At 37.4% G+C, this 15,289-nt stretch overlaps 1 protein-coding gene across 4 annotated transcripts in view; it reads right to left on the minus strand.

The window, feature by feature from the left end:
* The window catches only part of LOC106870952 (uncharacterized), an 18,112-nt gene continuing 2,823 nt past the window's right edge, over positions 1–15,289 (minus strand). For 2 of the 4 annotated variants that reach the window (XM_052972795.2, XM_052972794.2), the window contains exons 2-4: positions 8,097–8,164; positions 5,697–5,861; positions 1–2,933 (exon numbers count right to left, since the gene is read on the minus strand). In XM_052972795.2, the coding sequence (XP_052828755.1) occupies positions 545–1,720 (1,176 nt within the window). In that variant the 5' untranslated portion in view covers positions 1,721–2,933; positions 5,697–5,861; positions 8,097–8,164 and the 3' untranslated portion in view covers positions 1–544. The remainder of the gene's footprint in view (positions 2,934–5,696; positions 5,862–8,096; positions 8,165–15,289) is intronic. The other 2 variants (XM_014917199.3, XM_014917198.3) reach the window with 1 other exon arrangement.

Below are 15,289 nucleotides of genomic sequence, written 5' to 3' on the forward strand. Positions count from 1 at the left end.
TTCAAAATATCAGTTTTGTTTATGTTTTCTTTTAGTTTTGTTGTTATTGTTTAACCTTCTCCACCAACTCCTCTTCCTTCTCTTTCAATGTTACCTTGTGTGTGTGTGTGTGTGTATGTGTGTGTGTGTGTGCATTGGTTTCTTTTCTTTGGTTTGTTCTGGCGGCATAGAACATTCAGTGTGTAATATTGTCCTTGATACAGAGGATGGGGTGGAGAAAAGTGAAACTGAAAGGGAAAAAAGAGATTAAGTAAAAGTTAATGAGAGAAAGGATTAGAGGTGGGAGAAGGTGGAGATATAGTTGAACAATCACCATTGCCATCACTATCATCATCACTGTAGAACAAGAGGAGGAGGAAATCATGGAGAAAAATATAAAAACAAAAAAATAAACAATAAAAAAGTCAACTAAATTTGACCAGTGGACAGCAATGGCCCAAATGGCTGAAATGTTCATTGCTTTTTTCTTGATTCCCCCTCCACCTCCAATTAAGCTGACCAGCTACAACCAATTCCCCAGGATACATTTCTGTTCTCGACAGGGTCATATATTCATATAATGAGGCACATCTGCATCTTGTTGAGGCTGCACCTCGTGTGACGTGGTCTGCTGCGACACACTGATTGTGCTGCCGGCATTAGAGGACACTTGTTGTCCACTGTCATTGGCAGGGACAGTAGTGGCTACAGTGGTTGCTGATGTTGCATGCTGCTGCCGTGGCACACAGCTTAGTTTACCACCGTTTTTGTTGTTCCTCTGATGCCGCTCCAGATGGTCTTTGCGAGCGAATGCATAGCCGCACAGCCCACACCTGAATGGTCGTTCGCCTGTGTGGATGCGATGATGTACCTTCAAGTGTGACTTCTGACTAAATGACTTGTTGCAGACTTCGCAGTTGAACAGCTTCTCCCTTGTGTGCGCCCTCTTGTGGCGAGTTAGGTAGCTGTTCTCAGCGAAGGCCTTGCCACATAGTTCGCACCGGTATGGCAAAAGTGCAGCATGAATGCGCTCATGTAGTCCTGCATCAGTTCGCTCAGTGAAAGCCTTCCAGCAGGCTCGGCAGTTGAAAGGGTTGTCATTATTGTTGTATGAAGAGCTGAACCCCGGGTTTCCACCTCCGCTACTCCCACCACCTCCTCCACCATCACCACCGCTACCACCACCTCTTCCCCCACTGCTGTTCCCTCCACTTCCACTACTGCTCCCATATCCAGAATTAAAATTTGGGTTGTTCTGCGGTAGGAGTGACTCCTCATGAGTGCGAAAATGTCGCGTGAGGTCACCATTTCGAGAAAAAGCTGCACCGCAGACGTTGCACTTAAAAGGCTTATCGTTTGCATAGATTTGCGAATGTGTGTGCATGTATGTTTCACTCTGGTTGTCATGGTGCTGTGTGCTGATGGTTGGGGCAATGCCATGAGTCTTCATATGACGTGTCAAGTTGCCATTTTGGCTGAAGGCTGATCCACACAAATGGCATTTGAATGGTTTCACACCTGTGTGGATTACCTTATGCTGCTTCAGGTGGGATTTCTGTGAAAAACTCTTGCCACAAGTGTCACAGCGGAAGGGTTTGTCAACCCGATGGGACAGCCTGTGCCGCTCCAAGTTATCGTAGCGGGTGAAACCCTTGCCACAGATGTCACAGCTGTGTGACCGCTCCATATTGTGGATGGCCTCAGAAAGTTCAAAGTTCGATGTGTTGATCATGTGATTCATAATGGAGAATGCAAAAAATAGGGGAGGTTAGGTTGCACGCATGTGTGCGTGCATGTGTGCTTGCACACACGACTATGTGATTTTTTTTTTTTGTATAAGAACGGTCAGGTGGAAATTGCAGCGAGTGCTAGGGATTAATGACAGAGTGGTGTGTAATTAATGTAATGCGGAACAATGAGGTAGCAGTGTTTGGTCTGGTGCAGTAGTGGCCCTATTATCTTAGCAGTTTCACAGCAATGTTAGCAGTAATGTGACCAAAGTATTTTGAGCCATCGATTGACTAGACAAATGTCCAGCTGATTTCTGGAAGTGAACATTGCAACTGCTGCACAATTTCAATAGAGATGTTATAAAATAGTTAAAGATATATAATGCATAGATATTGCAGCTGATGGGAGGTGACAGTAATGCATGCTGAAATGTAATGAAGTGTGACTAGTTAGCTGAATGGAACGGTGAGACACAAGGAATGGATGAAGATGATGATTTTCTTACAAAAAAAAAATAAATAAATAAAAACTACTGGCCTTTAAAACTGAGAGATAAGGTGAAAAATTTAAAAATTATTAGCAAGGAAGTTGAAGACAGATAGAGAGAGTGAGGAAGAGAAAATAGATAAACAATTCTTGCTACCCTAAGGAACAATGGAGTTATAGAACTCCACTGAGTAGTTCATTAGAATCAATGTCTAATAGAGTGTGCCATCAACTACCTTTTGAGATACTAAAACTATCTAGCTACTACTGTAGACATTAGGTAGCATGGGTATAAATATGAGCTGAAATAAAGTCCAATGTCACACCCTTCTTTAATGAAAACTGAAATCAGAATTTGGCAAGTGTTGATATCTTGGTCTTTGACATTGTGTGTTTATAGTATGAGCATGGGGGTTATTATATGTTGTGTGTTTAACTACATAAATATTGTATCAAGATTGAGACAGTCTTGAATGTGGCAATAATACTCTAGATTTTGGTATTAATACAAAAGTATGCCAGCATTAACATTTTCATATATAAATATAAATATATATATATATATATATATATATATATATAAAATTAATGTAATGACAAGACTCTTGGTATGCTATGAGTTCAATATGGATCACAGAACATCATTTGCCCTTGTTTATCAAGTAACTGCTGTCTTGCTTTATCTTCTCACATCTTCAGCTGTAGCAAGAAAAAAAAGTGTCCTTTGTCAATGAATACTGTAAAAAGAAAAAGAAAACAAAGAAATTAGGGGAAAAATCAAGTTTGAAATAATATAAAACAAATTAAGTAAAACAGAACAAAGATATTGGGCTGTTTTTGTTTTTTACCCCCACAGCATCTATGATCAAAAGCGTTAACATACAAGATCAATGTTTTTTATTTGTTTTTCTTCTTGAGGTGTCTAAGATTCTATGATCTAATGCATATTTTCAATTTCTAAGGTAGTAGGGTATAATATGCGGGAAATTTGGTTGCTATTTCTATTAGAGAGAGTGACTGAGTAGAGGCTTCTACAGTAACTTGTTACTGCATAGTTACTGTCTCTGGAGAAACATAATAGGAAATAATGAGGAAGAAAGGATTTAGGGAGTAACCATGATCCAACAATGAGGGAATAGCAACTGTTGAGTAACCATGATCCAACAATGAGGGAATAGCAACTGTTGTACTCTGACCAAGTTCATGCTGTCCATCTCTGCTGTGGCCATAATTATCTGAATCAACAAAGAGGCTTCTATGTGATCACACAACCAACTAGGAACAGAGCCAAATTTTTCTCAACCCACACCTTTTTGTTCAAAACAAAAGGATATACTGGATGATATGGTCCTCAGTGTATTGTGCCAAGAAAAATGACTAGGTGGTCATGGCTGTATTGTCTCTGATTATGGGTCTGCCCAATCAGGGCTTACCTGGGGCTAAATATTAGAAACAGATTGGGCAAAGGTAGAGAAAGTGACTTCATCCCACAGAATGAATCACTATGTCAGAGTGTATGGAAGAGTCATCAGTTGGGTGGATACAACAAAAGGCCTGTGAGTTGCACCTAGGCAGTTGGTGGATTAAATGTATGCTATGTGTTTACTTGATGAGGACTGACCTGGGGTTACAAAAAGAAAAAAAAAACAACCTAGTTTTATCATAGCTGTTATTTAGCTTTATGTCAGTCCTGGTCAAGCAATCCTATTATTAACCCTTTTGATACCAACCCACCTGAAAGTACACTTGGTTCTTTGATACAAACTCAGTTTTAAAATGAATTTAATAAAAACCTTCCATCAACATTTTTCATCAATTTATCAGTCCAAACACCAGTTTAATAACGACATATTTATTTTAATAAATCTTTTGTTATTTTCAAAATCAATTGAAACAAAGACTTGTATTTCAACAGAAATATGGTAACAAAAAGGTAAAAGATATCCTGCACTGACCCTTTTGGTTTTGCATATCGCAGACAGCTTTTTTCTATGACCATGTAAGATTTCCTCATAGGCTTGCAAAGTACAAAGATGGTTAGACAGCTTGGTGCTTTAAATATTAGATAGCGTTCGTAGCTATGTTGATTTGAGTTATAATGTCTTGGTGGGGTTTTTTTTTGGGGGGGGGGGGGGCTGATGCCTTGTTCAAAATACTGATTATCTGAGAATGTTAACGGTAAATACAGATTTGTGAAGTCATTTATCTGTCACTATATCTCAGTTAGCCAAACATTAAATAGACATAGTAGGATCTGAACAGCTCACTGCTTGTAAGCAAGAATACTGTAAAACTGTTTCATTATCTTGCAGTCTGAGTTCAATTCTTCCTATAGATATAATAGTTGCAAGCAAGGTTGTGTGGTTAAGAAGCTTGCTTTGCAACCACATAGCTTCTGGTGCAGTCTCCACTGTGTGGTACCTTAGGCAAGTGTCTTCTTCTGCAGTACTGGACCTACCAAATACCTTGTGAGTGAATCTAATAAACAAAAACTGTGTTGAAGCCTGTGAATAATATATATATATATATATATATATATATATATATATATATATATATTTATATATATATATGTTGGTTTGTTTACATCCCTGTGAATTAGTGGTTCAGCAAAAGAAGAAACTTGACAGAATAAGTACCAGACTTAAAAATAAGTACAGAGACCAATGTGTTTGACTAAACCCTTCAAGGCTGTGTCCCCAGCATGGCTGCAGTCCAATGACTGAAACAAGATATATCTAGAAGGAAAAATGGACTTTTTATTTAATGGTTTAGTCAGAAGAAGGAGGGAAAACAGCCACAACATTTTTCAAAGGAAGTTATTCTCAATCCAGAACCTTAATCTTAATGTTTGCAATAATGTAGAATCCACTAACAGCAACCAAGAAGCAAGTAGTGATGTTAAACTGAGCAATTGATTAAGTCTACTATCTATATGACATTAGAATAGAAGACTGGCATATAAATATGATACTGAATATTTCAAGCCTTCAATTCATCCGGACAAGAATGCGACCATTTTTCTCTGTTAAACTAAAAATGTGGGTATAACAAATAAAAACAAGAAAGAAAGCTAATGTAAATGAACTGAGATGTATAAATGGTACACAAACTTATCCTAACTCACAAACTTTATATAATTGGTCATATATTTGGCTGGGCTAAGGTGGTGAACTGGTAGAATCATTAGCACATTGGGCAAAATGCTTAGCAGCATTTCATCTGTCTTTACGTTCTGAGTTCAAATTCTGCCAAGGTTGACTTTGCCTTTCATCCTTTTGGGTAAGTACCTGTTGAACACTGGTACTGAACACTGGGGTTGATGTAATCAACTTACCCCTTCCCCAAAATTTGAAATCAATATATTTGGCTGGGGTGTCTGTATCTCTTATGTACAACAGACATGGAAGCCACCAGTTAAACGAAGCACAAAGATAATGCTACTGATGATGATGATGATGATGATGATGATGACACTGATAATGGTGATATGTATTTACCTGAAATATATGACATTGCTCTCCTCTTCCATTTCATTACAAGATGATAACTTCTATAATGGATGTGCCCATTATGAGACACATGTGAGGGGTTTCCTCATGGCAAAGCAGCAGAGCACTGAAGAGGCAACCGTTCTTCCACCAGTGGAATCAAACAAAGGTTACCTAGAAAGACAAACAGGCAAAGATTAATAGGAATTTCTTACACAGAAAGATAAATGATAAACCCAAACAAATAAGTGACAGAATACTTCAAAGAAAAATTAACACTAATGTGATTGAGTATTTAGTATATGTGCATATGTTGAAATGAAATGTGAACATACATGATTGATCACTGAAACTAAACACAAGATAATTGGCTATAAACAAGAAACCTGCATAGGCCCTTGCAAGAGGCATAATAAAGAGAGTGAATCACAAGAGCCTGGCAAACCCATGCAAGTGTGGAAATGGACATGTGCTGATGACGAGGAAGAGTATGATCATGAAGCTATTATTTCAGAATATATTTAATACACACACACACACACACACACACTTTCATAACCTAAATAGCTGACAGTCATGTGATTAAAATGTCTACTTTGCTCCTACATGGATCCATCCTCACAGTGTGGTACCTTGCTTAAGTATACTGTACCACAGCCTTGGGATGTGACAAGAATTTGGCAGATGGATAAATATATATATGTGTGTGTGTGTGGTCTCTCTCTCTCTCTGTATATATATATAAAGCAATAAGAAATGGAGCAATAATAACAGTTAAAAGTGGATCATTAGTATTTTAAAGTCATTTAATAACGATGAGAGTATGTTTACAGCTGTTTCAGTATATCAAGCTGGGGTAAATTTACCTCGCTTTTTATATATATTAAACCACGGTTTTACCTTTACAATTACCTACTACCGTATGCCTTATAACAAGGACCATACATACTGAGGTAATACCAGGAGTGCCTTTAGATACATCTATCCCTTAGACGGTTACATCACCTCTAACATATCTTACAAAACACACACACACATACGTTAAAAAACATTATAAATGCAGTCACCAACTCCACATCAGTTATCGGCCAGAGGGTCAAATGCAATTTTGCACCTTAAGATGCTATTTATATAATACACAAACACACAATTATAAATTCAGTGAAATAGTGATTGGCCTGTTACCAATGATGCTAGTATTTGTGATATAAAAACAATATTGATTTGTGCAATGCATGAGTGAAGTCAGGAGACCGTTTAGGTAGCTGGCATAGAATCTGCACATGTGACTCTCCAAAGACTCTGAAGAGTCTAGGATTATGCATTTAACATATCCTAACTTTAATGATGGTCTTCCAGGACCACAAAACTGGGAACAATGGAGAAAAACCAGTGAATGATAGTCATGGCATTTAATATTTATAGAGAAAGGAGGTTAAAACAGACAAACAAATATCACTGTGTAACATGATTTTTGTCCTTGTGTAGTAACTGTTACCTTCTATTTGCCTACCCCTAGAAAGTAAGAAAAATGGTTAATATTTCCTTCAAACTTTGTTTTTGTTACATTTACTCAAACCGCAAAGAATCCCTCTCAACACATGGTTATGATGCTTCCCCACTACACCTGCTCATGATCAGAGATGCATATATTGTAAGCCACTAAGGGACATGCTCAAGTGGTTAAGGTCAAGCAAATGACAAGCAAATCTGTGGTATTGAGCAGAATATTTGTTATAACGATATTTCTGCTTCAGCAACTTAGTACTGAATCTGTCTGAAATGTAATGGAAAATAGGTCAGTTTCAAAAAATTGACATCCAGTTCACAAAAGCGAAGTTTCAAAGGAATGATAGTCATTTCCTTTAATTTCTAGATAGAAGCAAGTAGGAAATAATCTTTACTGACAAAAGACAAAGACAAAAAAAAAAGCCTTGTTCAAATTATGCCTACCTAATCTACAAAAAAATAAAATATTTTGTATTTTATGTATATTAATTAGTGTAACCTTTATAATTTTACTGAATTAGGTGCATATTTTGCCATGAAAAGAAAACACTGCTATCAACCTATTTTATTCAAAGTGCAGGAGTGACTGTGTGGTAAGTAGCTTGCTTACCAACCACATAGTTCCGGGTTCAGTTCAACTGCGTGGCACCTCGGGCAAGTGTCTTCTACTATAACCTCATGCTGACCAAAACCTTGTGAGTGGATTTGGTAGACAGAAACTGAAAGAAGCCCATTGTATATATATATATATATATATATATATATATATATATATATATATATATCTGTGTGTGTGTGTTTGTCCCCCCATCATCGCTTGACAACCGAGGCTGGTGTGTTTACATCCGTGTAACTTAGTGGTTCAGCAAAAGAGACCGATAGAATAAGTACTAGGCTTACAAACAATAAGTCCTGGGGTCAGTTTGTTCGACTAAAGGCAGTGTTCCAGCATGGCCGCAGTCAAATGACTGAAACAAATAAAAGAATAAAAATGTATTCAGTTGTGTATTTCTAGTAGTGAACATGTTTGTGCGTGTATAATTACAGACACAGACGGCATGTTCTGAACAGAGTACAGGATCTAATGAGCCCAAGGATTGCAGCATGCTCCAGTGCTGGCTTTGGCATGGTTTTTATGGCTGGATGCTCTTCCTAATGCCAACCACTTCTCAGCATGTACTAGATGCTATTTTCATGGCACCAGCACTAGTGAGGTCACCATGCAGCTTGCAAAACTACGGTCTCCATCAACTAAGTGGGGCAACAGAAAAGGGAGGTGGTTTTATGCTAGGAGATGGACAGTTAAAGTATGAAAGAAAGGTTCAGAACCAAACAGGTTTCTTGCTGTAGAGGGGCTGCATAACTACTCACTTTATAGAAGTGTGAGTGAAAGTAACCAGGGTGGAGCTGGAAAGAGAGATAAAATAGGTATGGGAAGGTGAACAAAAGTGAGTGGGGACAGAAGATAAAGATATAAATTTCACAGCTGTCATCCGAGTATGACTCAATGGCATGTAGCATACATTTGCTAATTATTTTTGGTGCCATTAATACTGAGATTGAAAGGCAGGGATGAATTATGCCTACCTAATCTACAAAAAAATAAAATATTTTGTATTTTACGCATACTAATCAGTGTAACCTTCATAATTTTATTGAATTAGATGCATATTTTGCCATGAAAGGAAAATGTTGCTATTGATCTATTTTATTCAAGGTAGGCAATGCCTACCTTGCCTACCTAGGTGGCATGTCTCTGACTCACACACACACAAAGAAGTAATGTAACAATAATTCAGGAAAAAAATCATTTTTTTTTTGTTTTTGTATCTGGTTTGCAATGTTGATGAAACAGTTTTTTTTCTGGAAGATCATATTTGCTAGAGCTTATCTTCCTTGAGAAGGAAAATCAACACCAAGATTTAAAGCTCATAAAAAGCATTTAATCTGGCCATATCTGGCCCAAATATTCTGTTTTGACATTCAAATTGGCCATGTGTAGCTTCTCACACCTACTCTACAATGCCATTTTAAAAACAAACAATCACCTTATTGAAACCTCAAAGCTGTGAGATAATGCATGATTAATAAAAAACAATATGAATAAGTAAGGATTACAATTAATAGAGTAATCTGAACACTAAAAGGTTAATGCTTCTCCTGGGAGGAAATGTCACTGGTGGTTTGGAATTAAAGCTGCTACATGTGTATCAATCTGAAAATTCAAGAGCTTTCAAGAGTTATACAAAGTTCAGTTTATCTCTGATTTGGCATTAAGATAAGAAGGCATGAATGACTAAGATCCTTTTCAAAAAATGGTTTACAAACATTTTTTTGTCCTACTATAGAAAGAGACAGTGCTAGAATTTAATATTTCCAACAGTCCCCTCTGTAAGGTGGTTGGTGTTAGGAAGAGCGTCCAGCAATAAAAATCCTGACAAAACAGACAGTGAAGTTTGGTACAGTCTTCTGCTTAACTAGCCCCTATCAAACTGTCTAACCCATGCCAGCATGGAAAACAGACATATGATGATGATGATGACGATGATGAACTTACATGAGCTTTCTGATAACACGAGATTAGAGTATATCCCAATAATATAAATATTTTGCTCCAGCTAATGAATCAAGGTGTTACAGCTAAATTCAAATCATTATGCAAGAACTTTCTTTCAGACAACATATGTACATGACAGGGAGGATAACACTGTGATATAACTCCTCAACAGCAAGAAACCTGTTCTACTCTGGCCCTTTTCTCTTATACTTTACCCCACTTTACTACTCATCTCCTAGCATAAAGTTGTCCCTTCAGGTTCCGTAGTTTTGAAAGCTGCATAGTGACCTCAGTGGTGGTGACACAAAAGAAACACCCAGTACACAGTGTAAAGTGATTAGAGTACAATGCAGTCCTGGGGCTCACTGAATCCTATCAAACCATCTAACCCATACCAGCATGGAAAAGAACATGGACATCAAATGATGATAAATCTACAGTTAGAGACTTCTGGTAGAAGATCAACGTAATGGATGCTGTGGATAAGATAACTGAGTCATGGAATGAAGTAAAACCCACAAATATGAATGGTGCTTGGAAAAAAAAAATGGCCAATTTGTATCTGCAAATTTACAAGTTTTCAACAAACATAAAATCTACATCAAATTTGCAAAGACAATGTAACACTTATCTGCAAAGAATATAGCTAAGGGATTGGCACTTATAGAAGGTCCGCAAGTTTTTTGCTGATAATGACCATAATCATGAATGTAACATAAAAATTATAAGAGGAGTTTACAATGAGCCCAGTTCTTACACTGAGCTGTAAAGAGATGATATACGATAAACATCAAACAATTCTGGATAAGTTCTTTGTTCCTCAAGGAGATGATTGATAATAATCTTTTCTACTATAGGTACAAGGCCTGCAATTTTGAGGGAGGGGGTAGTTGATTGCAAAGCTTGACTGGTACTTATTTCATTGACCCTGAAAGGACAAAAGGCAAAGTCAACCTCAGTGAGATTTGAACTCAGAATGTTGAGCTGGAAGAAATGCTGTTAAGTATTTTATCTGGTATGGTAACAATTCTGCCAGCCCACTGCCTTAGATGTTTGATAATAATGAACTGTATGATAGAATATAATGACCCTCATCCTCCCAGTAGCTCTTAGTCAACCACCACCACCCTCACACAGCATTCAACATACTTGTTATTCCCTAATATACTTTTCTTCAAATGTTTTTATGCATAAATATTGTACTATGCATGTTTAGAAATTGTTATATTCAAGTGGTTGTGTTGCTTTGTATTTTTAAAAAATTCTGTTAGAAAGCATTATCACTTTATAATATGAAAAGCAATTTTGCATCATGACAAGTTTTTCAGGAATGATTATTTCTGTAATGTACGGGATTCCTGTATATGTATGTTGTCATGCTGAGTATTACAAGATAAAATTTGAATCCTTCTCATCATTTATATACTTAGTTTTTCATGTTGGCAGAGGTTGGGCAGGTCTTATAATATCGTACATGTCATGGTGCCTCATCACCTGGCACACACAACAATAGAGAACACTACCAAATTTTGTGGTTGTGTATCATGTTATGGGTTTCACAGCAGGATACCTCCACTTCTTGTAACCAACAACTTGACAGTCTGGACTTGAGTATCTTCTCAAACCTATCACTAGAGGAGGAGTCTCCTCTACCTTACACTGTCTCAGTCCATTCCTCCCTCTATGGTGTAAGTTTCACAGTTGAATACTCTTCATATCATCAACCACTTCACAATATGAACTTTTAACAAAAAACAGACAGAATGGTTATGTCTAGAAAGCCTTTTGAGTTTAGATCTGCTGGATCAGGATTTAGCTGGGATTAAACAAGAATAATCAGTGAGTATCATACACAAACATATATTGGGTAATTCCTAAAAGAAATCATGCTTAGTGACAACTCAGAAGGTGAATGATTACTTAGAACCCTAGCATGTCACTTGGGCACCTTCTGTTAGAGTCACATCACATATCAATCTTGATCTGTTTTTACTGGTGAGAAATATTTGTTGTTCTCTCGGAGTGTCGTTAGTAACTTGTTAAAGTTAGCAACACTTAAAGTGAAAAACAAGTGCAAGTAGACTTCATGATTGTATATACCCACACTTTTAAAAGGGATGTCTTGAGAATGCTGGTTTATTAACTACGAAGACAGTAATAACTGATAGTAGCAGACAATGAAGAAGAAATCCTTCTTATATATTGGGTCATCCCATAAATAATGCGGTCTTTTTATACTTCTTTTATTCTTCAAAATTAAAATAAACAAAGTTCTTTTTTAATCTAAAATATACTCTCCTTCATTTTCTACAATGCTCTTCCATTCTATCTGGCAGACTTGCAAGGCCCCTCTTCCAAAATTCATTTGTCGGTGACAAAAAATACTCCTCCAGTACTGATCTGACCTCGTCTAGAGAATTCATATTTTTTCTGTCCAAATGATTTTGAAGACTGTGGAATAACTGGTAATCAGATGGCGCAATGTCCAGCGAATATGGTGGGTGGGGCATCATTTTTCATTCAAACTGCTCCAGCTTTTGGAATGTCATCCTCACTGTATGTGGCCGAGCATTATCCTGATAGAAGAACACCTTTCTTCTTGAAACTAAAAATGGTCATTTTGATTCTAGTGCTGACTTAAATCACTCAAGCTACTCGCAGTAGAGTTCCTTTGTTATCATTTGGTTTGGATTTAAAGGTTCAAAATGCACTAAACCTCTCATATCCCACCAAACAGATAACAACATCTTACGCAGGTGAAGACCTTCTTTAGCCTGGAATGTTGGTGTATCTCCTTTCCCTACCCACTGTCTTTGGTGCTTGACATTTTTATAGAGAACCCATTTCTTGTCAACAGTCACTATTCGGTCTAAAAAAGGGTCATTCACGAGACGTGACAGCACAAATCGCACATTCATTCTCTGCATGCGATTAGATTTGGAAAGTTTGTGAGGAACCCATTGACCCAATTTGCTGACTTTTCTGATGGCACATAGGTGTTGATGAATGGTTGAATGACCAAATCCAAGTTTCTCTGCTAGTTCCTCAACAGTTACAATGGGATTTTGTTCCATCAGGATGTCCTTGTCGAGTTCTACAGATCTTCCATCGTCTAGGCTGTAGTTTCCAGCTCGGAATTTCTGGAACCACCGTTGACACTGGCTTACAATTACTGTCCAATCCCCATATACTACGTTAATATTCCTCACACTTTCCATTGCATTGTTGCCTTTATTGAACTCAGAAAGTAAAATATGCCAAATATGCTCCTTTGTCACTTCCATTATAGCTTTGAAAAAATAACTGTTAAAATCAAATTGCACTCTTTAAAAATTGCACTAAGAATAAGTACAAGGTAAAATTACTACCCGCTTTTATAGCAAGTTGATACAGGTAGTTTATCCCGTCCCCCTCCGACTTCTGGTTCAAGCAACTGAAAAAAACCCGCACTATTTATATGATGACTCAATACACAATGATGGGATGACCATAACTAGAGAGTCCTAGATCTTTCAGCTTAGGGCTTACCCATTGTAAATAACAGCACAAGTGAAAATGGTTATATAATTTCCCATGTCACCATGTATGTTTTAATATCCTTCATATATATCCTTTGGATATTAAGTTATTTGATATTGCAGTACAGTGATATAACATACACTTCCATTATCTCTCCAGTGTTTATATTGATTAACTATTGATAATACTTAATGCTTAAATTACCTACTGCCATATGCTGACAAGAGGAGCCTCTATGTGGTTGCTTGATCCACTATAAAAAGCAGCCAAATTTCCCTCAAATCATATATTCAACTCTCCTAAAGAAAGAAATGACACAATGTTGTTTTAGCTATATAAAAGACTGGATGGTAAAGACTGGAACACTCTGTGTCATAAGAATGCTGGAATAAGTTTGACCAAAGAACAACCGCCAACCATAATGTAACTAATGAAAGAACTTCTTTATTTCAAGAACGGGGAGACCCTTACCAGGAGTGAGGAAACTCTTAGCCGGCAGACAAAATTTCCACCTTATTCATATTTAGGAGCAGTATGATCAAGAAGTTTGGTTCACTGCTACATGATTTCAGATTCCATACCACTGTGTGGTACCTTGGACAAGTGTCTTCTACTGTCATAAGCATTTGTACTAGGTCTTTGGTCCAAGGATTCTTCCACCTACCAGGAAGAGAGGAAGTGATTTTGAGGTAGGAGAAAGATCTCAGGTTCTGTCCTCCTTCTGACAAAGCCATGAAAGGAAAAAAAAAAAACATCATCCCATGTCAGTAAAAACTGGTTAAAACCTTTAATACCAGAGCAGTAGTTTAAGTTATCACCATCACCACCATTTAATGTGTTTTTCATGCTGGCATGGGTTGGACAGTCTGATGGGAGCAGACAAGCCAGAGGATTGCACTATGCTCCAATGCCTGCTTTGGTGTGGTTTCTACAACTGGATGCCCTTCCTAATGCCGACCACATCACAGTGAAGTGGGTGATTTTTACGTGGCACCAACACTAATGAAGTCACCAAATAACTTACAAGACAAGAGCCCCTTAACTGAAGGAAGGAGGTGTAGCATTGAGGGAAGTGGCTTTATGCCAGGAGATGAGAGGTTTAAGTATGATAGAGAGTCACAAACAGATGTCTTGAAGTAGAGGAGATACGCAGCTATCCCACTTGGAAAAAAGGAGAGAAAATGGTGAAGAGGTTTCAGAGTGTGCACTCAAGTTACAAAGGTGAACATAAGAGGAATGAACCAGAAGACTGGACAGCATGAATGGATAGGTGTAAGTTCAGGAGAATGTGATAAAGGGTGCTCTAGCCTTTCTCATCCTGTCTTTTGTATATTTACAACTACATTGTCTCATTTCTTTTTTAGAAAAGTTGAATGTATGATTTGAGGGAGATCTGTTTGGCTGCTACTTTTAGCAGATCAAGCAACCACCTAGAAGCTCTTTGTTGGCATGTGGGGGTAGGTAATTTAAGTATTAAGTTATATTAACTATAAATTTATAAAATTCTAAATTATTTATATCAGCACAGATTATACCCTCACAAGTTCTTACACTCTTGCAATTTGCCCCCCTGCTCAAAATAATCACTCGACTTATTAGAAACAGCAGCCAAATCAACCTCAGATCACATTCTACCATCTCACATAAAGAACACATTAAATAATGTAGTCCGATAGGATGGTCATGGTTGGAATGCCTTTGGTCATAAACTGCATGATGAAGAAAGAGCTGAAGTTAATGAAGAAAACTTCAAGCTAGTCGCTCAACCTGCTAGAAACAGCAGCAACATCTTCCTGAATTTTGCCCTACCTTCCTAAAATAAATTAAGGTATACAGAATAATGTAGACCTAGATATACTTTCTGAATTACGACTGAAAACTTACCAAAATGTATACTTGAGAATAAAACAAATAATTTTGATTTCATTTTATAATTATTATTATCTCCAGGATGGCTAGCTTCCAGCCGTGACCATCTCATCTACTATTTCACAGTGTATCTAGAACTATGTTATCC

This window comes from Octopus bimaculoides, chromosome 14 (assembly GCF_046866305.1).
Source record: "Octopus bimaculoides isolate indiv1 chromosome 14, ASM4686630v1, whole genome shotgun sequence".
Classification (NCBI taxonomy): Eukaryota; Metazoa; Mollusca; class Cephalopoda; order Octopoda; family Octopodidae; genus Octopus; species Octopus bimaculoides.